Consider the following 23064-nt stretch of genomic DNA (forward strand, 5'->3'; position numbering starts at 1 on the left):
TGAAGGCGTTTTCCGAGTGCCTCCTCCTAGAGAAGCCGGTCTAAGCAGTCCGCCCCAGTTAAAACCACGCTAATATTTACAAAACGGTTGTAAATCCTCGAAGACATTTTGCCCATTTTGTACAAAGAAACAGGAGTAAACAAAGTGTTTATACTTAGTATGTTCCATTAATGAAACTTTTATTACTTTACATCGTGGGGAACGTTTGTTTTCTTTAGAAATGAACCACTGATTTCTATAAGGAAAAAATCGTGAGGGCATTTCCGACAGAAAAAGCTTAGGTGCATGGCTTCAAATGATCGTTTCTTTTTCTGCATCTCAGCTTTTTCATTGTTCAATTCTTCTTATGACTTCTCTTGTATCTTTTCTTTGATTGTCAGTTTTCTTTCAAAGTTTTTTTAACTACTTAATGCAGAAAAGTGAGCTCTGGCCTCCCCAATGTAAGTGCAACCTAAAAAGGTGGATCTGTATCTAGAAAGAGGGCGGTAGAAACAGTAAAACAGGCAGCAGAGAAACACCCTACCCAGATCATCCCACCCAGAACATTTCTAGGTTTGCATCTTCAGATATTGCACCCTCTGAAGTCAATAGCTAGAAAATAATCAAGTATTCCCCAGAACCAATTTGTGTACTAGATTCCAAGTAAGTGGAAACAACGTTTCACAGGGTTAGCCTGGGGGGGGGGGGAGGCGGGGTTCCTCTGGGATTGTGCACAAGATAAAGGCAGAGAGACCTACTTGCAAGTGTGGGTGATTAACACAGATACACTTCCGACTGAGAAATTTTTTATTCTAAATATTTGTTCAAATAGTACCAGACAATTTGAAATCAATAAACTGTGGCGAGGGCTGTGGCTGTTGGGGAAAGAATAACGAGTGTCGTGCCATGCCATGGGGCCGCCTGACTCTACCCGTGAAGGACAATTTGCGGTCTTAATCCTTTACAACTACAAACACCAGCCACGGTTACAACTGTTCAAAACTACTCTCTCAACTAGTTTAGAGCAAGGGGACTAAAGAGGTGATATGTGGCCCCCCGCGGCCCGGGAGCGCGTTCCTAAACTCGGCTGGAGAACTCTACGAATATACACATAAATACATTAAGACGAGGATAAATAATCAGGAAAACGAAATGACTCGCTTCAAATAATAAATACAGATCGTTGAGTCCGATGCAATTCTTATGGGACGGGAAGAAGCATATAAATTAAGGTCTCCGCAACTAAACTAGACGCGGGCTAGGCCCGGACCCTCTGCGAGGCGCGCCGCCGATGGATCTCAGACTTACCTTCGGGACACCATTACCAGATTAGAGTCCCTCGGTCCGCAGTATGTGGCACTGTCGGGTTTAACAGCGGAGAATCCTTGCGGCTGATTTACGGCGAGTCACCCAAAACAGTGTGCGCCTGGAAAGGAGGCCCAGGCGCCTGCGCCTCGGCCGCTGTTGGCCCAGAGACGGGGAGGCAGCGGACCGGGCCAGAGCGAGGGAGTGGGGGGTCACCGAGCTGCCCCGCGGGCCCCGCCCGCCACCCCCGCCACCAAAACCAAAGAGGTAATCGCGCCGCGAGTTCGGGCCGGTGGCGGCCGCTACAGATGCGTCAGTTTGGGGGCCTCGGGCAGGCGTCCCTGAGACGAGTGGTGGGCCGAGAGATCTGTGTAGGTGGGATGAGGGTCACACGGTCCGTGGTGGTGGTTGCCTGGAATCTGCGCGGCGCAACTGTAGTCCACGCTGGCCGAAGAGGGGTGCGAGAGGTGGCCCAGATTGAAGACGGGGCCGGACGCGGGCGCCATGGAGTCGACGAAGTTGCCGCTCACGTACACCGGGCTGCCCTGCAGGTTGGCGCTGGCGAAGCCGCCGCCGTTGCTCGCCATGGGGTGGGGCTCGAACTCGGGCGCCGCGTAGCGCTTCTGCTGAGGCAAGCAGCTGCTGAGCGGCGCCGTGTAGGCGGCCAAGCCGTACATGTTGGGCTGAGATTTGGCGAAGGCGGGCGGCGAGGGCGCGTCGTAGGCCAGGCCGGGCACAGGTGGCAGCTGGCCTGAGTAGGCCACGTGGCCCGCGGCGCCGCCGAGCGGCGGGCTGCGCTCCGGAGACTGACCCGCCGGCGAGTGCAGGATGCCCTTGGCCTTCTGGTCCTTCTTGTACTTCATGCGCCGGTTCTGGAACCAGATCTTGATCTGCCGCTCGGTGAGGTTCAGAAGGTTGGCCATCTCCACGCGGCGTGGCCGGCACAAGTAGCGGTTGAAGTGGAATTCCTTTTCCAGCTCCACCAGCTGTGCACTTGTGTACGCCGTGCGCACCCTCTTGGACGCTGGGCCCGGCGGGCTCTTGTCCTCGCAGCTCTCTCCTGGGCCGGGAGGGAGAGAGAGAGGTCGCTGAGCGGGAGATGTGGGGACACCTTGGGCCGTAGAGGGGTGCTTCCCTGACTCCTTCCTCTTCCTCCCCTTACCCCACTTTAATCCTGGCTGGAGCGAGGGAGGGGCGTTAGAGCGGTGAGATTCCAAGAGATTCCCAGAACTCAAAGGCCCCAGGCCTATCAGTGGCACCTGAAACTCCCATCTGCCTTCTGAAGTCCAACTCACTCAGCCCACCCCTTCCCCTTCAGCCTAGTCCATCATCCCGTTCCCAAGGCTGAGGAGGAGTTTAATGAGAGACTAGTAGCAGCTGGTAAGGCCTCCCACCCTGTCAAAGAAGGACCAGACTTCACTTTGAACACTCTTTCCAGCCGCTGCTGCTAGGAAGGTAGGTGGGGGGAATCTTGGAGGCAGCCTCAAACTGCCTTGCTCAGAGGCTGGCTCCTGGGCAAAGCACCCCAGGCATGGAATGAGGGTGTCGATCTTGGCAGCTCACTCCAGCTCAACTGCACCCATGGGCCCAGTACTCAAATGCAGGGAGGTGACATACCATGAAAATATAGCCCCAGAGTTTTAGGGCATCCAAGGCCAGGCTGGGCATATTTTGAGTATTGCCATGCTGGGAGCAGCAGCTTCAGCAGTGGTTTCCACCACCCCTGCCACCTCTCAGCAGCTTATCCACTCCCCCCCTAGGAAGACAAATGGATTTCTCCTGGGAGGGAGGGCCTAGGCCTGCAGCTGGGAAGGAGGGGCAGAAGGAGAAGAAGCTTACAAGACTTGAAGACACTTTCCCCCTAGGAGCAGCAGCCCCAAAGAGCAGCAGGCAAACCAGAGATCTGATAACAAGCTAACTACATCCCAAGCTAACTACACCTCAAGCAAGCCCTGGACCTGAGAGCAAGTTCATCTACCTGAAGATAAAGAGTACATCAGAGAACACAAGGCCAGAAAAGTTCAGGAATCCAGCAAGCTGAGCAGAGAGTGGCAGAAGGTCTCAGAGCTGCTAGTCCTGCCCTTCTTCTTCCACGCAGACTCAATGGACGTAGGGAAAATTTTCTCAACACCAGAGTCTCCCTTTCCACGGGAAAAAACCCAAGGCTGCTCCTGTTTCAGAGTGCAGCCTCTTCCCCTAGGATATGTGCCTCCACATTAGGGATTTCCTGGGATGGGGAGAATTGAGTGGGAGTGGCCTGAGACATGCTATTTGAGGTTTTGGTTTTTGTACATGTTATTTTGTTTGTTTTGTTGGGGCAGGAGAGGGTTGGCCGTGCCTTTCAGCTTGCAGGATCTTAGTTCCGTAACCAGGGATTGAACCTGTGCCCTTCGGCAGTGAAAGTGCACAGTCCTTAATCACTGAACCACCAGGGAATTCCCCAGGTGTGCCATTTGGTAGTTTAGTTATCTTGGGCAAGTGACTTATCATCTCTAACATTTTCCTTATCTGTTACAATGGATGTTTTATTATATACCTACCTCAAAGGGTTCTTTGGAAAATTAGACAGCGCTTATAAAGCACTTAACATGATTCTTAACATAGTGTTCAATAGCCTTTTAGTTCTTATTAATTTAGGGAAGTGGGATTCATGTGATATGGGCTATGTCACCCCCTGGGCTTGGAGATCATAGTACCTATCTTCAAGTTTTGAAGATCTGTTGGCTGGAAGGAGTTGAGTTATGACCAGCAGTCCAGATATTGGGGCAGTATAAGGAAGAGCTGTCTGTGAATAACTATGAGACATGTCCAGCAGCGGTGCCAGCAGCCTGGAGTGGACATCAGCACCCTGTCACTGTAAGGATGTGACCACAACCAGAGACACTAAAAAGAAAGAACAGGGAACTCCCTGGTGGTCCATTGGTTAGTATTCAGCACCTTCACTGCCATGGCCTGGGTTCAATCCCTGCAGCCCGCAGTGAGGGCACTGAGATCCCTCAAAGCCATGTGGTATGGCCAAAAACCCTCGACAATTTCTGCATTGCGAGTTTACACATATGGCCTCCAAAGTTGTTCTTCCAGCCCTGAGCCTCTTAATTCCTAGGAGAGCTAGCTTCTTGGGGTCAGTCTTGGGGAAAGCCCAGAGATGAGGCCCCTCAGAGGGCTACCTGCAGTGGCACAGCTGTTCTTCTGCTTGGAGTTCTGGCGGGACTCTTTCATCCAGGGGAAGATCTGCTTGCTGATGGTGGCTGAGGAGCCAGAAGCATTGGGCCCACCCTTGGCCTTCTTGGCAGGTACTCCACCTCCAGGGTTGGTGGGAGAGGATGGGGGCAGGGCTGGTGGTGGTGGCGGTGGAGGGGGCTGTGGTGGCTGCTGCTCTGAGTTCAGACCTGGAGGCTGGCTGCCACCACCCCCTCCTTGGCTGTTCCCAGTGCCAGGCCTCATGCAGCTTCCATTGAGTTCAGCTGCCTTATGGGCTGGGGCTCGGAGAGGCGCAGAGCTCTGGATGGAGCAGGCAGAGCCTGGGTAATCAGTGTCCATGGAGTTGGCAGTAGGGGGTGGATAAGGCTGATGGGGGGCACTATAGCCATAAGTGTCAGCAGCTTTGCTGTAGCCATAGCCTCCAAAGAGTCCTGGGTTCTCATAGTAAGCTGCCTTCTGCATCATGTACTCAGGAACCTCTGGGGCCTGCTGACCCTGCTCAAATAACATTGACCACCACTGTCTCCTTCACCACCACCTCCAATGTCTGCCAAATCCTGAGAGAGCTGGGGCAGCCCCAGGCTCCAGATAACCTGCAAAGAAGAAAAGTGAGAGGTCCCAGAGGGACTGTCATTGGCAAGACCAGTCAATACAGAAGGACTAGCCCAGGCTCTCTGCTTCCCATACACTTCATAGGAGGAAGATCTGGGACTTTTATGAAGTTCAACTTATTTGAACCCTTGGAAATGTCAGAAGGAATTTCTCATAAACCATAAGTCTCCCCTTCATCCAAGGGAAGGGGTTAATTTTTTTTCCCAGATACAATTTTCTTTCTCCAAAATTGTCAGTTTAGCCTTTGAAACTGCATAGAAAAGCACTTATGGCCTATACATTTTAATGACTGATTCACTCACTAGACTTTGAGCTTTCTGCAGGTAGGGACTGTGTCTTACTCACCTATATATTCCTAACATCTAGCCCAATGCCCCACATGCAGTTAAGTGCAGTAAATGCATGCTGAATGAGTGAATGAATGAATGGATCAATCAGTTAATCATAGGTCATCCCAGGGATGTGATGGGCAAAAGAAAAGCCTATTAACACTCAGAACAGCTGGCACTCTCAAAAAAAAAAGTATCTCCCCCACCTGGTTTCAAAATTACAGCATCTTTCACAGAGACCCAGATAGTCCACTCTCCGGTGAATGGGTCAGAGTCAGCCAGTTAGCACATGGGTCAGCACTGTGAAACCTACTAGGAGATAAAACCCAAGAAGAAGACTTAAAGACTCCCAGAGTTATTTTGAGGCTAAAGAAGTTTCTTCTCTTCTACATTTTTCTAGATGCTTTACTTTGTAGTCCACTACTTTTAAACAGGCATCATTGGAAATAAGAGACTTAGAATTTGAAATGCATGGAGCATGGGTGAATAGAAAATGCTTTATGTTCTAACTTTATAATTTTAATCCTGCATCCATTGTATGAATAGATACTACTACAGACCTCTGCTCTCGATCAGCCATTCCACTCCACCTCCAACCTACAACCAATGAGAGACCTCTTATGGCGTAATGAATGGATGTAGAATTAGAATAATAATAATAATAAAAAACTAAGAAAAATTCTACCCTTTTTGTGTCCTTTGACTCTTGATGGGGGGTTTATCTTCTTACCTACCCCCTTCTCCTTCTGAAAGCCCCTAATGAGTTAAAGTGTAACTAGCACTATTCAACCACTTTCATCTGCTTGATAAAGAAAACTCATTGGTCAGCTCCTAGATCTGAATTCTTGATCTCACCTTTCAGGCAACTCTCCTTCCCCAAAACTCCCTGGTTTCCATCATAGTCATCATGACAGACCACATTATCTAGACAACTTATGTGGCCTAACGGATTTGACCATTAGTACTACAACTCCGTTTATCCATTCCCTTCCATTTTCACCAAACAACCTAACTCAATTTCTTAAATTCTTCACATTAGGCTTTATTTGGTAGAATAGTTGCTCATTTTCTTTTAAAATATAAGTGAGCATACCATTAATCTTGATAAGAGAAGTGCTTCTTAATAACAGAATAGTCAGATGTAATGTTTTAGGAGTAGTTTCTATTATTGTTCTTAAACGTGTGCAGTTAGGATATCTACCAAATAAAGCTGGTCTTAATCTTTCTTTCATTCATTTTCTGTATCATTATCTGACTATTAAAGCTACTGAATATTAAATGGAAAGCTACATCCTCATTCTGTGACTAATATTTATATGTGTTTGTCCCCAGGCCAAAAGACTACTCTGACTTTGGTTAGATCTCATAATTTTTCTAGGATCCTGCTTCCAGTCTTAAACCTTGGGCTCTTTGGATGTCAAAATGGTCACTCATGATACGCAGACCACCAGAACTTGATGCTGCTTCTGTCATTCCATCTACAGCAGTGGAAGCAAAACTTCCCCTCTCTTGCCTCCCAGGGTGACCAAGTTTATCTTGATAGGTAGACTAGTCATAGTAAAATAGCCTCTTTAGTAACTGGCCAAGTCTTTGAATCAGATGGCTTTACATATATATTTGTTCCTATGGCATATTCCCAGACAAAGGTCTGTGTACAGACCTCAAAAGTGCTAATACTGGGCAGCTCCATGAGTAAGCTTAGAGTCTGTTCTCCCTCTTCTGTTTTCATTGTCTTAAGGAATTTCAAGGGTCACTCCATGATGATCCTGCACCCAAATGTCCATTTCCCCAGAAGCGAGGACAATAGCTCTCTCCTCACTGAGAAGGACTTTGTAGCCTCTTCCCTCACCCCAAAATGTAAAGCTCCAAAGTCACCTTTCCTAAAACAGAACCTGAGAATATTGTTACAAAATTGGTTTAAAAAGAAGCCCTAGCTTATTTCTTTCCAGAAATCGCTACTCCTTGTGAACTCTGCTTGAACCTAAGAAGCAGGAACGGGTCATAAATCACTTGGACAATGGTCAACTGTTCAGTGGCTCATCTTTTCGAGCCGCCCCCCCTCCCTTTAGGGCTTTCTTTTCTCGCCCTTTGGTACCTCTGCTCATTTGGGCCCCGGGACCCAAATGCCTTGGGGTGAAGACTAAGCTGCGTAGGGGGAGGGGTGGTCTTCGAAGTCCTCAGCTGCCCTTTCCTCTCCTCCTCTCCTCTACCCTCAAATCCTGCCCCCACCCCTGGCCCGGAACACCGGCCAAGGCAGACACCCCAGAACCCCGCCGGCGCCATCCTCGGCTCCTCCTAGGGCAGGCGCGCCAAATGGGATCTAGCTGGCTCTTTTCTCGTGGTCCCGGGAAGTTGCCCAGCTCAGCTCGGAGGCCCAACCGCCGGCCGGGAATGCAGGGCCAAACGGTCCTCAGCCGAAAGGGAGGCGGCCTCCTTGGAGCCACCACCGCCGGATCCCCGCCGCACCCTCTGCGCCTCCGAATCAGCCGAACCCTGATACTTGCTCACTGCACTTAATTCTGCCCGGGATCAATATCTAAATATGATACCGAATAAATAAAAGGCGCTCAAAGCGGCTGGGGGACGGAGTTATTAAGCAGCTGGAGCTCTCACGGTGCATATCAATGCACCTGTCATTGTGGTTTGTAGCAAAATTTATGACTGCGAGCACGGCTGCAGTAAACGCTTCAGTAAGGAATGAAAAGAAAAACACTTCCCAAGGCCCGGCACTTTTCAGAAGTGGAAAACAGGATCTGCGTAGGAGGAGGCGCAGCAAAAGAATTCCCTGCTCCGCAGTTTTCCCGGCCCCGCTCCCGGGGAGTAGGGGGAGTATATAAAGTGGCCTCTGCGGGCCTCCTGGAGCAGCTCTGCTCGGCGGCCGGACGCGGGACGCGATGCGCGCAGCCTGGCCAGGGACCGGAGACCTGCCGCCCCCCAGCCTTGGAGGCCAGGCCAGAGGCTCGCCGGACGCACGGAGGCCGGCCCCGCCCGCGTTCGCCCGCCGCCCTCAGTGGCCGCGCAAAGGCTGAGGGGGCTGGGGAGGGAGGCGGCTGCAGTCGCCCGGTGGTGACTAGAGGTGCGATCGTGGTAAAATGAAGGACGGGTCGGATTAGTCTGTGCAACTTGAAAGAGAAGGGGTAGGCGTTGGGGTGGAGGTTGCTTCTATTCCTTTCATTTTTTAAATTATTATTGTTTCCTCTAAGGTTCGAACTGGGCCGGCTTCTCTGCTTTACCTGAATCAGGGCCTTGGAAACCCACAGATCTCTTTCTGGCAGACACGAATCTTGCTGGGCATCCCCATTAATTCACTGGAACCGGGCAACGATTCTTCCTTCCCTGCTGGCTCTACTACTTTGGCATTGGAAACGACTACTTTTTCTATTTGCTAAGAAGGGGCTCTATTTACCACAGAGATGGGGCAGTGTTCTGCCCACGTTCTCCCGATCTCTCAGCCTGAGCTCTTCTGCCCTATGGGAGGATCTGGACGCGCCTTCTAAATCACTCTTACTTAGCCCAGATAACTCAATGTAATACACCCTGCATTTAAGGCACTGGGCTCACCCTATTAAGGTGCCATAAATTTGAAGACCGATGATCGGTTATCATGTAACTGGCGGCAGTTCACACTGAGGTGATCCACTTCAAAGCGGCCCTTTGTTTTATGTTTTGATGTATGAATCCTGAGACGGCTAATTTGAGTTGCAGGACAAATGGAAATGTAGTGGAAATTACTTTTAAAAATCACACCACTCACCACAATTTGTGTGTGTGTGTATTCTCAAAATTTTGTCTCTAACTCTTTGTAGGCTCTTCGAGTTCCTTTTGATATTCTGTTGAGATGATCTGGAACAAAATGGAAAACTCTCAGCAGCGGCTAGTTCTTTCTTACCAACACATGCGGAGAGACATTACTCCCTTTAAGGGTGTCATAATCAATGCCACTATTTTATATGGTGTCTGTAGCCACTCCAGGCACCTTCTGGCAGAAAGGAGACTTGGTTGGCTCCTGGGGAGCAGGTGGCTTTTAACACCCCAATCCTTGACTGGATGTGAGAAAGGGGAGGCAGAGCGGTGGGGAAGGACCAGACCTTGCGCAGGGGGTGAGCCAAGTGGGTCAGAGGCACAGGGAAGCCATTCCCTCTCCTCCTATTCCAACCAAGCGCTAAAAGCCCCATGTTCCCCAATCCCCCGGGTCAAGCCCACCCTCTAAGGAGCAAAAGGGAGGGACTGCAGGATTGGAACAGAGGGCGGCTACAGCTCAGGGCACCAGAGAAGGAGGGCAAATGTGTAGATGGGCCTGGGTAGGTCCTAGTCAAGGCTCCCACGTGAAGCCACAGAGAAGAGGGAGCTGCGTTGTTATTTCTTGGTTTGTACGTTGTATCCACCACGATTTCCCTGATTTTATTTTATTCCAGTCAGTACCCACCACATTCCTGGCCTGGGCTGCCCACAACTGGGTAGGGATCAAACCAGCTGAAAACTGGCAAAGAAGCAAACACCCCTTCCACTCTACCCCAAAACAGACCAAGCTACCTACCACTGCCTGTGCTCAGCGGGTGCCCGCCCTGGTCAGGTGAAAGAAGAGCCACAGTCCCCTCCTCTTGTATCTGCCCTGTGCAATTTGTCGACTCAGTAGTTTGCAAACACTAAACTGTGCTGGGGAAAGCCCCACACAAAGCGTTCAGGGCCCTTCTAAAGACCAGAGCGCGGAGCCATAAGCCTTTGAAGTGACCTTTGGCTCGCGCGGCAATAACTCACCCCTTAATGAACACCCAACGGAAGCGCCTCGGAGAGATCCCGGACCGGTAGGGCTCCTAACACCGCGCCCGGGCTTCAGCTCCCCAGCCAGTCCCAAACCCAGAGGGCCCACTCCACGGAGCCGGGCCAGAGGGCTGAGCGGTGGAAACACGATATACTCGAGCCCTCGGACCGGATCAGCGGGTCCTGAAGCCATTTATATGATGCATTCACGTGGGCGGTCAATTTTCGAGCTTAGTTATTTCTTATTTATTTGGTGGGGGGAGTTCTTCAGAATTATGCACTTCCCCTCAGAAGATCTAAATTGTGAGGCCGCCCAGTGCCGCGATTCCCCCATGCCTGTAGCTAGATTTTGTTTTCCCAGCCGCGGAGGAACAGGGTAAGTTACTCCCGGGCGTTCTTGGGCTGTGCTGTGTGCTCTGGGCACACCTTGGGAAGGGGAAAGCAAAGAGGACCCCAAGGTGGCCAAAGTTGGGCTGCCCAGAGACCCCATCGTCTTCTCGAAGGCTCTTTCCCCAGCCCACCCACCAACCAGCACGGGTCCGACTAACTTCAGCCTTCTGCTTGCCCAGCCTTCTGCAGACTTTACCCGGCTGGCTCTGAGCCACCAGCTCAAGTACCTCTTTCACAGCCAGAAACCGGGGAGCAGGAAGGAACCCGGTCTCAGAGCTGTCAAGGAAGAGCTGGTCCTGGCAGACCTAGCCATGTATCCCATCCTCTACCAGTACCCCGGGAAAAGGGGAAAAGCCTTTTGGATAGGGAGCCTTGGTGCGGATTATTGAAATTTTCGGGGAAGTTATAAGTGAGTGCTCCACGGGGCCAAATGAAATGCTGCTCGCAGTAATTGGATTCAGCTGACTAAGCTGGCAGGCGTGCAGCTCCAAGGCAGCAAGAGAAGAAAAATGTCCAGCGATTTTAACTTCTGATGGAGCGAAGCATCAGCCATTGACCAAACAACTTTACTGCTCTCCTCTGATGGCCAGGACCCTGGGAGTCTGTTCCTCTGTGGCTGAGACCTGTCCCAACTTAGGTTAAGGGAGTGCTCCTTGCTTTCTGGGTCCCTTTCCCACAGAGGCCCAGTCTGGCCTAGCCCTATAGCAGTTTTCCAGGAGCTAGGAGCCGCTCACTCATGGGGCCACTTCCTCAGGCTTTGGGCCTGGGGAAAAGACCCAGGAAGAACTGTCCTGTGCTCCCACATCCAGGACACAATACAAAAAATGATGGATGGGATGCAGGAACCAAAATATTATTTAGCTGTCATTTCAGTTTCTTTAAGAAGGACCCAGAAGCCCTAAACCTTTTCTCTGCCACTACTGCAGTCAAAAACCAGATTAGTGAGGACTGTGGAGGTGCCCCCCAAATTCTTTCGGGTAGTTTGGGGGTTCTCTTGAATTTGGGGGAGAAACTTGAATAGCACGTTAACCTCACAGAGGAAAAAAAAATTAAGCCAACAGTAAGAGGATAAAAAGCGTGCGTATGTGGAGCTAGCTTCTAGAACAATACAGGGAGCTGGCTGTTCACAGAGTTTATTTTAAATACGTATAAATCAACCTGCCTGCACCCAGCCAGGCAGCTCAAGACACGGAATTAATATGATGCTCCATCTTACTTTGGAAGTGACAGTGTTGTTTTTTTTTTTAAGTTTCTTTTTATTCATTCCATTTTCCACCTATTCTCATAACTGTACATTTACCCCCAAATACTTCCTCCAGCGCCCAGTCCCCTCACCAGCCCCCTCCTCAAACTGCCACCTCCCGCCACTATGCCACCGGCCACCCTCCCAACCTGGCAAGGTAGTATGTCCCCCTAACCTTTGGGTAGGCGGGGAACATCCCCACAAAGCGAACCTCCTTAGGATTAATCACCATCCTGGATGTATATGTAGAAGTGTATCTAGGTCTACGCGGGCTGCCTCACCAATTGGCAATAATCAAGATCACAGATTACACAAAATAAATCATATTTAGTATCCCATTCAGGGCAGCAAGCAGCCCTGTGCCCAGAGATTTCTATTTTGTCATGCAATTGCTTACCTGGATCCCAATTTATCATAAACCTGGTGTCCTCGGCCTCAGAGTGGGCTCCAGTGGGGGGCAGAGCTAGCCTTCCCCCTTTGTCTGCAGACAACGCTGTCCCAACCCTGGTCCTGCGCGCTCCAAGACGCGGCCATATACCAGAGCACACGGAATTCCCGGTAGAACGGAACCAGGCTGAGGTTCAACTACCAATAAACGTAGGAGGAACGAATTCGCAGTCCCCGAGCTGGCTTTGCCTGCGCTGCACGCCCGCCGGTCCACCGCCTGCCTGTCCGCTCCCAGGCCCAGAGCGGCGGCCACCCGCGCCCCCACCCACTTCTGGGTTCCTGCCCAGCCCTCCCAGGCCCCCCAGAGCTTGGGGTTTGTTTTCCTTTCGGAATGTGGACCTTTCTGGATTTGAAGAGAGCCCCGGAAACCCCCTCATAGTCGGGAAATACAGACGCTGCCTTCAAATGCGAGCATATTTGTTCACGTGACCCCGAGGGAAGATTGTACTGATTGAGGCTGAAACTTTCACGCCATCCAGCCCCGGAGCGCAGCCAGGCCTGGGGGCTGGGAGGAGGGGCAGGAGGCGTGGGATCTCGGTCCCTTCCCCTGGGCAGACCACGGCGAGTTTGGGGCGGAAGGAAAGCCCCCATCCCGAGGCCTGGGAATGACCTAGCTCCAGCCTGGCCGCTGGCAGTGGGATGGGGGCGCTGAGCGTCTCTCCCCCCCACGACCTCTGACCTTGGCCCAGCCTTCCACCAGGCTGGCCCGGGGACTGGAAATTTTAGAAGCTGCGTTTCTTACAGGCCTCTGTGGAGGCAGCTGCGGAGCATCAGAGGCCCAGGTTCCCCAAGCTCCCCAGCCGCGCCCGGTACAAGGTCCCGCATCCTCAAACACCCGGGCAAGGCGCAGCCTAGCCTAGGCGGACCGGCTGCTCGTCCCCTCCCCTGGGAGGCAATTACGTTGTGGCACAGCGCAGGCTCCCATCCTAAAGTTGAGAGCCTCCAGCTCACAGACCCCGAGGAACCCCCCTCTTCACCACCACCATAATCTGGGACCTTGGCTCGTTCCGCGGACACAGCCAATGAGCCTACACTTTCAGAGCCAGAAAACGCGCATAAGCATCGGCCGAGACCGGGGGCGTTCTCCCTTCTCTGCATCTGGCGAACTTCACCCGGGTCCGGCGGGGCCTGGAGCAGCGGAGGCGTGGAGCCGCTATTTGCCGCGACCTGTGAGCCTCCGGGTCCTGGCAGGGCCCATGGATCCCGCAGGCCCAGCGACAGCAGGCCGCAGCTTCCCGCTTCCTGCGACGTCTCCAAGAACGCGAAGGGAGATGCGGGATCAGTCCCAGCTGGGCTTAGCTGGGAGAAGAGGGAGCTTCTATTTTAGAAATAGTAAATCAGGATAGATTTCCAGCACACTCTGAGTGGTCGGGTGTAATTTACGGTAACAAGGGTAACAACTCTTCATGTGGGAAGAAGAGCTTAAAAGCTACGGGCCAAAAAGAAAAAAAAAAAGCTCCTGGCCAGGGCGAGCAGCCAGCCTCCAGCTCCCGGCTTGCAGTGAGCCCCCATCGCACTACCCCAGCTCGACTCGCACCGGGAATCCCGCACCATGTGGGGGTGTCCACTCCATCCCCGAAGTCCCGCTTTCACAGCCGGCTCTTCTCAGAGGCATCGGGCACGGAGCAGATGCCCTGTTGCCACTTGCGAGGTCTCAGACAGGGGTAGGCGCATGGGCAGGGCCACCGTACAAGAGCGGGGAGAAGGGGGTAAGATCCTCCGCCCTCCCATTCCAGAAGCACAGGAAAGTCCCGGAGAACAGGTCACAGGCTCGAGCCCCCAGACCTGTCAGCGAGCCCCTCCTTTGTTCACCTGGCCAGCCCTAGCTAGAGGCCCACTAAGGGCGCCTCTTGGAGCCGGACAGTGGGTGCCCCCACCTCCCCCCGTCCACCCTCACCCGGAGGACCCCGCCCCCAAGCCTCCCACCAGGGGCCATGCAGCCGCCCGCAGCAAGTGTTAATCTCCAGCCAAAGAGGGGGGCCCCTTTGCGGGAATTTGTCTCCAGGAAAGGATCTAAGCCTTCTTCAATCGGAGCATATGTTCATAGAGCAATAAACCGGAAAGATTTACAGTCCTCGCCCGGCCCCCAACAGCCTCGCACCCTTTCAGGAATTACTTACGATGATTTATCACACCAACCCGGGCAATTGTCACACTGATAAAATAGCCCGGGCCGGTGCCCGCCAAGCCGGGCCTTGGGAGGCTGCTGGCAGCCGGGCTGGGGACATTTTTTGTGGGTTCCTCTCTGGAGCTACCAGGGTATGTCCAGGTGGGGTGGGGTGGGGTGGGGTGGGGTGGGGTGGGGTGGGGTGGGTGTGAGGTTAGGAGGGTGACAGCCAATTCTCATTGAAAAAAAACGCAAGCAGCTCAGAGAAAGCGCCCAGAATCTGCGCCAAAGTCACTTGCAAAGCACATAAACATTTGTCATCTTTGAATAATTGAATTAATGTGTTATTGTTTGAATGTATAATTCATAACGGAGGAAACTTTGTCTCTGTCCTGATGGGGGAAATATACACACGCCAAAAAAGAAATCAAAACACACACAATCCCAAAACAACCACCACACGCAGCCAGCCCCCAGCTCTCCCGATATCATCCTCAAAGCCAACTAGAGGAAAGGAGGCATCAGGGCCGGAGTGACGAGCTGGAGGAGGAGAATGCCCGCTGCTGCCCCCAGCATGGACCTCCGGCAAGCTGGGGTGGGGTGGGGTGGGGTGGGGTGGGGTGGGAGCCGGGTGGTTCGTGGGACCCGACAGCTAGCTTCTCGGGAGTTGGAGAGAAAAAAGGTTGAAACCAGCCAGCGGGAGACGGCTCCAGCATCTCATCCCTGGTCTCTCCCCGACTCTACACACCCGTTTCCCTTCCCCCAGGCTTCCCCTCACCCCAGGGTCTCCCACTCCTTCGGTGGCAGGGAATTTCCCTGTCTTTATTTTAGGTCTCCTCCCCAAATTAAAGATGGGGGGAAGAGGGACAGACTCCTTGCTGGGGTGAGGGAAGCAGTAGAGCTGGGGTGAGAGGGAGGGGAGTGGGAGAAGCAACTCGGAAATCATTATCTGTTGGTTAAAATCTGCCTGGGGTAAAATTTCAACTCGATTTTATAGCCTTCCATTATGACGCACAGAAAAATTTACGACCCTTGCTTGAAAAGAGGGCCGGGGCCTTTTCTCACCGGTTTAAGAATAGGCGGCAGATGCCGTGACAGCGACCATTGTTCCCGGTAGACACAGGCGACCGGGCAACCTCGGCCCGCGTGCGCCAGGCGCGTCCCCCAGCCGGGCGGGTCTTTACTACTCCTGTCGCCTCTGAGCAGCCCGCGCGCACCCTCGCCCCCCGCACACCCTCACACTCTCTCTCTCTCACACACACTCGGCCGCTCTTAGTAATTTTTCATAAGTGCAAAGCTTTGCTGAACCAAAGGTCACCATCCAAGCCACTAACAACTTCTTGCCGGCGCACGCTTCCAAATCAGGAAGCAAAGGGAACTATTTGTCAGCGGCCCTGACAGCTAAGTTCATTAAGGATTTAAATCCGAAGAAATAAAAGTCGCCAAAATATTTACCTGCCGGCTGCACTCCCGCGCCCGCCGCCGCCGCCGCCGCCACCGGGGGCCGAGGGTGGAGGGCTGGGGGCGCCGCGCAGCCCCCCTCGGTGGGTGATATTCTTGGGATCCCTGCACTTTCCAAGTAGGAGAGAGCCCTTTGCGTGGCAGATTAATGACGACTCCGTGTTTCTTAAGGGACGTGCTGAATTAATTATTTCGCCAATCACGTGGTCGGGACTTGTAGAAATCTATTCTTATCATCTTCCTCGCACTTTGAAAATTCTCCGGGTTATGAAAGGCCCTCCCCCGGCCGCCGGCGAGCCCCGGCCGCCCAGCCCGGCGCGGGGGGCAGGGAGGGCTCCCCAACATGGCGGGCGCGCGGGAAGCGCCGACTGCCTGGGGTCCCCGATTTACAGTCCTGCACTCCGGCCGGCTGGGCTGAGCACTCGCTTCCTCCTCACCCCTGCCCGCGATTCAATACACACGACCTACTGATGTATTGGTGGGCACAGGAGGAGCCATTAGCCAGAAGACGGGCAGAGGACAATCATAAAATGTGTCTGAATATTTAAACTTCTGTCTGCGCACTTATAAATACACATGTCCACGCGTCTGAGGCGAGCCCTTACATATATTAAGGACACACGTCTGATTTTTTGCATTCTGCTCATTTCCTGTCGAGAGTAAGCTCCCCTCCATCTATTTTGGGACTTCTGTCTTGGCCCCCTCTTCAAGGCGAGGCCAAGACGTGAAAAGCCCTCGTGAAAAAAATAGCGCGCGCCACTCTTTATAGTGGGGAGTGTTTATTGTCATCTGGAGGGCGGAAGGGGCGCTCGGGGGAGGAGGGGCAGCTGCTGCAGGCCCCAGTGGGGCTGAACAGCACAGAAGTAGGAGCCCAAGACTGGCGGCCAGAAGGGTAAGATCCGAGCAGCCACGGCCATCCTCAGGTTGGCCCAGAGCCCAGCACCAGACACTCTTAGAGTTGGGGAGCCAGGAGATCTCTCACTCACCATGTCACAGATCGAGGGGGGTCTGGGGCTGACCTGAGCCTGCACAGAGCCAAACTGGAGCCTCTTTTTAGCCCAGGAAGTTACTTATTTTCCTTTAAAAAAAATAATAATGCCCACTCCGCCCCCACCCCAGCCTGAATCCAGCCTCTGTCTTTCCAATGCACACAAAATTTAACAGCCAAATTGGGAATATGTAGGTATGGGGGAGGGAGAAAATGGTAGAATTTCTACGCCTTACACAGTTTAACCCTCACACATCAGGCATATTATAGAAAATAATAAAATACATTGTTTATACTGGATATTAGCTTTTAGAACACCTAATGAAGAATGCTTCTGTGGAGGCACCAAACAGAAGGGAGATTTCGCTACACCTTTTATTATTTCAAATATAGATCAATGAATTACATCAAAACTACAGGCAACAATTAGTATAAATAATACTTTAATCAGTGGCAGCAGAACATTGATCAGTTCTATTAAGAAAGCATCTTGCGTGAACAGACACCATGGGGCTGACAGACAATGTCATCTCCCAACAAAAGGCTGCAATGGACAAAGTGAGATGGGAGTCTGAGAAGCAGTGTCCTCAGCAAACACTTCACTCCTCCCCAGTTACTATCCCAGCATACCATTTTTAAAAACCCTTAAAACAAACACTTCTGGCTCATAGTTGGGGGAACAAACTGGAAACAAATAAAAGCAAATGGGCACTGAGCCTGTCTACACCTAGGTCTCCAGAACACGTTCCCAGGAGGAAACTCATTTCCTTCCCTGCCCTGGCCAGCTGGGGGGCCCTGCTTCTTGCCCGCCCCACTCCTGTGGGCCCAAATGGACAAGAGGGTCTGATTGGGACCTCAGGGTTGAGGGCTGCCCTCTGGGCCTTGCAGGCCCCATTAACATTTCAAAAGAGAATCCCTAGAAGCCGAGAAGGAGAACTGAGACTTATAAACAAAGAATTTGTTTCTCTGATAAAATTACTTTCCAAAGTAGTGGGGCTATTTTTAATAAGGAACTTGGGTTTTCTTCATCAAATATACCTCTTGGCTTTCCTCTAGGGCAGAAGTGAAGGCAGTTAAGTAGTTTGGCATTTGGTCTGAAGCTGGGATGAGTAACCTGAACTTCTAGGAAGGGAAGAAATCTATATAATAATTTTTATAATGCATATATAGTTGAACATTGTGAAATATATACCCCTTCCCCACAAGGAGAAGTTTCGATGTATTAACAAGTTTGGGTTTTAGGGAAGAATCTGAGCAACTTTCCAACTTGCCTAAAGATAGCAGCTCTTTTCAAATGCTACATCCAAAGACTACTCTCCATGTTAGAGGGGGGAAAAAAGAAGAGAAGGGTAGTTAGAGTCCAAAAGGTTAAGGGTTTAGAGGTCAGTCCTCCCGGCTGAAATACAGCTAATCGAATAGAAAATTTGTCCTCTGGATGAACCTGATTCTGTAATTTAGCCGAACTTCAGTAAAATACCTTTTCAGCTTCTCAACGTGAGGGCATCAGAAAAAAGACATCTTGACTATGTATGAACTCTGTGCTTTTTGTCATAGAAACAATGATGCAAATAATGCAGGAATATCCATCTTTAATATCCCGACGTGGCGATATTCAAGTATTGCCATGTGCAAGTCTGAGAGCCAGGCTCACCCCAAGGAGGAACAAAGAGCTGTCCCTGGGGTCTAATACAAAAGACCAAGGCTTGTAAGATACTTTAGAGAAGTGGAATTTCAGCCTAGGGACCCCAGTGAATACCTGCTCTCAGGAGACACAGAACCAAAGAACATGCCCGGAGAGGAAGTCTTTTTTCCCTCTACACTCAAATATATTTAAAAAATTACCTCTGAAGCCTTCTAAAGTGTTCTGAAGCACTGAAAAATAGCCCCAATTCTGAATCTCCTTTTCAACCTCCCTCCTGCTCCCTCCCTACTTTTGTCACTTTTTGGTAAGGGACAACCAGGGGTTTCTTTTTGGAGCCCGAGGCTTTGGGGTTTAAACTTCTGAAGCCTTGTTTCATTTGAGTCTATGAACTCTGGCCATTACCTTTGACTCTTTCCCCTTATCCTTAAGGGTCAACATTTTAGAAAAATGAGCTTTGAATCCTTCGCAGGCAAGGCAAGAGAAAAACGACTAAAGAACATCTCTCCTGTTGTTTGAGAGTGATTATTTTTAAACCACTATTCTCAAGGCAAGGGAGCAGAAAGGGCCTGAAAACTTTGGTACTTTTACAAATTCCGCTTCTAATTAACAGGTTGAGAAATTCCTTAGATTTGTTTTGAAAAATTAAAACTTAGGGGGAAAAAACCCTAAGACCAACTTTTGTGGACTTCTAGATTCAGTTAGTTTTCCATTCTTTAAAAAGCAAGATTTCCTCACCTTTCCACTTTCTCCCCAATGTACATCCCTTCTCCCATACCAGCCATATACCAATTCCTATAAAATACTGCTACGTGAAATATTTGGGGACATTCGGAATCCAGTTGGAACAGAAAATTCAGTCATTATCTAATGACCCAGAACATGGAGGTTTTGTTTTCTTTCCCCAGAAGAAAAATGTTGGACCATTTGTTTCTTTCTTTTCTCCCTTTCCTCTAATCACCCAGAACTAGTTCTAAGCACAGTGCTGAAAAATGCACATGTGGAAATATATATTCAAGAACTCAACTTTGAGTGGATCCTTCTCTTCCCTTTAGAAGGGTTAAGGGCCCCCTATATACATTTCCTGGGAGTGGGGAGGGGGTGGAGTTCCAGCCAGGAGTCAGGCCACGCACCTCTGATTCCGCTCCCTGAAACTCAGCCCCTTTCACATGTTAAGTTTTTTGGCAACACCATGTCAGTTACTTCTGTACCCCAATTCTCCAACAAATAAATATTTAAGCAAATATAAACATAAAACAACCCGTTTCCGCTTCCTTCTAGACTCATTTCTTTGGGCACGGGGACACCGGGAGCAAAAAATATATATATATTTTTTTCACACTGGAAATTATACAGACAACCCAGAAAGTTCAGGAATCCTGGCTCAGCTCTCCTGCTTCTACTGAAAACACCTAGAGCAGAGGCAGCCAAGCTTCTGCCTCAACTCTGGCACATTTTTAAACCACAAAGATCCCTGGAGGGGTGGGGTGGGGGAGCATGTTCAAATTCACACTGGGATAAAGCATTCAACCTTCATTTGCAAATTCAAAACCCAACAGCAGAGATTTTCAGGAGTTTAATGACTCGCCAAGGTTTTATGTTCTCAATAGCTCCTGCCATTTGATAATATACTTAAAGAGAGAATCCCGCCCCCTCCCACCCCTATCCCCGCTCCAGGGAGGGGGCTGTCCTTGGGCAGGATGCTAACCTTAGGGAGGCCTGCGTGTGTCCCAGGTCCACCCCACAGTACCTTAGAGCCCAGGGAGGTGACAGCAGGCCCGGCCTGCCCCCGCAACTTCGGCTCAGCCAGGAGCTCAGGGAGGGGTGGGCCCAGGGTCCCCACTTCTATAAGGTCGTCAGGTCCGTGTGGTGGTCCTTGGCCAGCGGCTGCAAATGCTGGCCAGGGGCAGCTGACGAGGAGCAGGAGGACGAGGACGAGGACGAGGATGAGGAGGACCTGCCTTTGGTGTTGGGCAGCTTGTGGTCTTTTTTCCACTTCATCCTCCGGTTCTGGAACCAGATCTTGATCTGGCGCTCGGAAAGACACAGGGTGTGAGCGATTTCAATCCGACGGCGCCGCGTCAGATACCTGTTAAAATGAAATTCTTTTTCCAGTTCTAGGACTTGCTGCCGGGTGTAGGCCGTCCGGGACCTCTTGGGCTCCCCGCCGGTGTAGTTGGGGTTCACTGAGAGACAAAAGAGATCGCACAAGGTCAGCTCCAGCCTCAGGGTAGGCCCCTGGCCACTGGCGCTCACTTCCTGGCGCGCCCCGAGGCCGGGCCCTCCCTGCGCTCCCCCTGGCCCGCTACTCCCTGCCTCCCGCCCGCCCTCTTTCCCCAGCGCACACGCTCCCTCCCTCCCATCCCCTCGCACCCACCTGCTCCCCTGGGCTCGCAGGCAGGGATCCCCAAACGTACCCCCGTCTCCCCGGCCTGCCACCAGCTCCAGAATTCCCAGGCATTTTGGAAATCCCCTCTCCTCCACTGCGTTCCCTCCACTCTGAAAATGGAGTCCTCCCCCACCCCACCCCCATCTCCACCCCTTTTTTCGCCCACAGCCAAACAGCCAGCCACATGGTCCCGGCCTGCTCCCTTGGCTATAAAAATTTATGGAGAGAGTAATTGCGGCGCCCATTGAAACCCCACACGCCCCCACCCCCTCGCACCCCCTCTCAGGGCTCATGCCGCCGGGCCGGGGTGGAGACTGAGCGGTCCTGGGCCCGTCCTTACCGGAATTCACGTGCACCTTCTTCATCCACGGGTAGACCACGGCCGGCTGCTTGAGGGCAGTCCCGGGTGGCGGCTGCTTGGGGCCGCCTGGCTGGCTACAGGCCCGGGCGCCGGGCAGGGGTGCGGGCGGGGGCGCGGAGGGCGCCGGGCATGGCTCTCCTGGAGCACCGTAGTGGCCGCCGGGGCCGCCGGGTTCTGGCCCGTGACCCCGCGTGGGCAGAGACGGGCCGGGCCCGGGGCCGCCACCTCCGAAGGTCTGCTCACCGAAGTCGGGCCGTGGGTAGAGCCCCGGGGGCTGGAAGTCGGTCCCCTGCGCGCTACCGCCGCCGCCGTAGTAGTCAGCGCCCTGCTCGCCTAGGTAGCCGCCCTGCAAATACTCCTCGCATGGAGGAAACTTGGGGTCCACATACTTGGAGTTCACCATATAGGAACTCATGGCCATTAATTTCAGAAGGTAGAAAATACTAATTTTTCTCGTGTTGTCTTTTTTTCTTCTTCCATAGGGCCCTCCTACTTGCTGTCAACTGAATAAAGTTGGCGGCCATGTGACCAGGCCAGCCAATAGCGAGGGAGTGAGTTTATCACCGGGCTGGTGAGCATCTCATAATTTTCACAAATTTAACTAAATAACATACGTGTAATCAAGTGACTCACCGTGGCACCTTTGAGGGCTCCCACCAGATGTTAGTGGAGTTCTAATCCCAGCACCCTCACTCCCCACTGGTAACCCCAGCTTTTGTCTGCCACTGACTTTGCTAACCTCCACTGCCCTCTCCATGCACCCGGCCTGCAATCAGCCCCCCAAAATGGGCACAGTTCAAAAGGGAATGAATCTCCCATATTTGTCAAGGTGCATGGCATCAAAAGGTGGTGGAGGAGGTGACTCCTGAGTTGGACAGAGAACCCCAAGCAGGCAGGACTCCCGCCCGCCCAGCCCTCGGGAGCGCGAGGACTCTGCCATACAAAGGCCGAATCCCGCCGGCTTTGTCTTCATCAGGGTCACCCAAAAGTTACTACAATCTGGCTGGCCTGAATCAAATTAGGCAATGAGTAACTGCCAAGCTTTCTTTGAAGGCCAGGGTATTTGTAGCCAAATCCGGCCTTGCTGGTATGGCAAGAAGCCCCCTTGATTCTCTGGCTAGGGCAGCGCAGAAGGGTAGCCCAGGAAGGTTGTGAGGTAACCCCTCCTCACTCAAAAGCATCCCTAAAAGGGCCCTAAACTCCCTCTTTCCGGCTCACCTTTTTCCCACCTGGCAGTAAAGGTCAACAAGCCCCCTCTTTGGGCACCCTCCAACTTTATGCCCCTAGAGAGGAGACTGATCCTGGGGCTACCTGACTCCCACTTCACTCCCCAGTGCCCCCAAACCTAATCCTTTGGCCCTGCATTCATGCAACCAGCTAGGGATTTACACGGCGGGGGGGGGGGGGGGAACTGTTTGAAGGTGAGGAGCTTCTCCAGGAAAAGGCTACTTTACATTATTGGGCTCCGACGATCCTCCTGCCTGGAGTCCAAGGTAATAAAACAGAAAGAAGCAACTGACCAGTCGGCTGCCTCTGGCCTCCACTTCTGACTATTGCGGAGAATGTGAAGTTTTTGCATCGACCATATATTCCCCTAGAATCGAATCTGTGACTACGTGGATACCACACAAATTCGGTTCTACAGGGTATATATAGACAACGTTACTGCCTCCAGGTTCCACCCAGAGCAAGTACCCAGACTGTTGCCAGCCCCAGCCTCCTCCTCGGAGCCGCCAGCCCGACACAGCCACTCTCACTTTCAGAGACAGTTCAGGTAGTCTGAAGTGCTTGGTGGCAATTTGCAGCAACGAGTTCCCCATCCTTGTAACAGAGCCGGGGTTACCAAGCAGCC

General features: G+C 52.0%; 2 protein-coding genes and 1 long non-coding RNA gene across 9 annotated transcripts; 1 reads left to right on the forward strand and 2 right to left on the reverse strand.

The window, feature by feature from the left end:
• Positions 1-147: 147 nt before the first annotated feature.
• HOXD3 (homeobox D3) lies at positions 148-20300 on the reverse strand. Of its 7 annotated transcripts, none has more exons than XR_011253970.1 (4): positions 5633-5735; positions 4452-5078; positions 1288-2344; positions 148-471 (listed from the first exon to the last, which is right to left on the reverse strand). XR_011253970.1 is itself a non-coding variant. In XM_069574282.1 (4 exons), exons 3-4 carry the CDS (start codon positions 4993-4995, stop codon positions 1587-1589), a joined length of 1302 nt encoding a protein of 433 aa, XP_069430383.1. In that variant the 5' UTR covers positions 4996-5078; positions 5633-5735; positions 20213-20300; the 3' UTR covers positions 148-1586. The 7 variants fall into 7 exon arrangements, 6 of the variants coding, with proteins under 6 accessions (XP_069430383.1, XP_069430384.1, XP_069430385.1 ...); XM_069574282.1 differs by adding an exon at positions 20213-20300 and having other exon boundaries at positions 148-2344; XM_069574283.1 differs by adding an exon at positions 20213-20299 and having other exon boundaries at positions 148-2344; positions 5633-5738.
• Positions 8155-9210, forward strand: LOC138432769 (uncharacterized). Its single transcript, XR_011253976.1, has 2 exons — positions 8155-8502; positions 8630-9210. It is a non-coding gene; the product is annotated as an uncharacterized lncRNA (long non-coding RNA).
• On the reverse strand, positions 17250-22800 carry HOXD4 (homeobox D4). Its single transcript, XM_069574295.1, has 2 exons — positions 21192-22800; positions 17250-20648 (listed from the first exon to the last, which is right to left on the reverse strand). Exons 1-2 carry the CDS (start codon positions 21631-21633, stop codon positions 20308-20310), a joined length of 783 nt encoding a protein of 260 aa, XP_069430396.1. The 5' UTR covers positions 21634-22800; the 3' UTR covers positions 17250-20307.
• Positions 22801-23064: the final 264 nt, after the last annotated feature.

Source organism: Ovis canadensis, chromosome 2, assembly GCF_042477335.2.
Source record: "Ovis canadensis isolate MfBH-ARS-UI-01 breed Bighorn chromosome 2, ARS-UI_OviCan_v2, whole genome shotgun sequence".
Taxonomy (NCBI): Eukaryota; Metazoa; Chordata; class Mammalia; order Artiodactyla; family Bovidae; genus Ovis; species Ovis canadensis.

Coding starts and splice junctions, on each gene's coding strand:
- HOXD3 (XM_069574282.1), bottom strand. CDS start 4,995: ATGTTATTTGAGCAGGGTCAGCAGGCCCCAGAGGTTCCTGAGTACATG. Junction 2,345..4,451: donor GAACAGCTGTGCCACTGCAG/GTAGCCCTCTGA, acceptor CTCCCGGCCCAG/GAGAGAGCTGCGAGGACAAG.
- HOXD4 (XM_069574295.1), bottom strand. CDS start 21,633: ATGGCCATGAGTTCCTATATGGTGAACTCCAAGTATGTGGACCCCAAG. Junction 20,649..21,191: donor GAAGGTGCACGTGAATTCCG/GTAAGGACGGGC, acceptor TTTGTCTCTCAG/TGAACCCCAACTACACCGGC.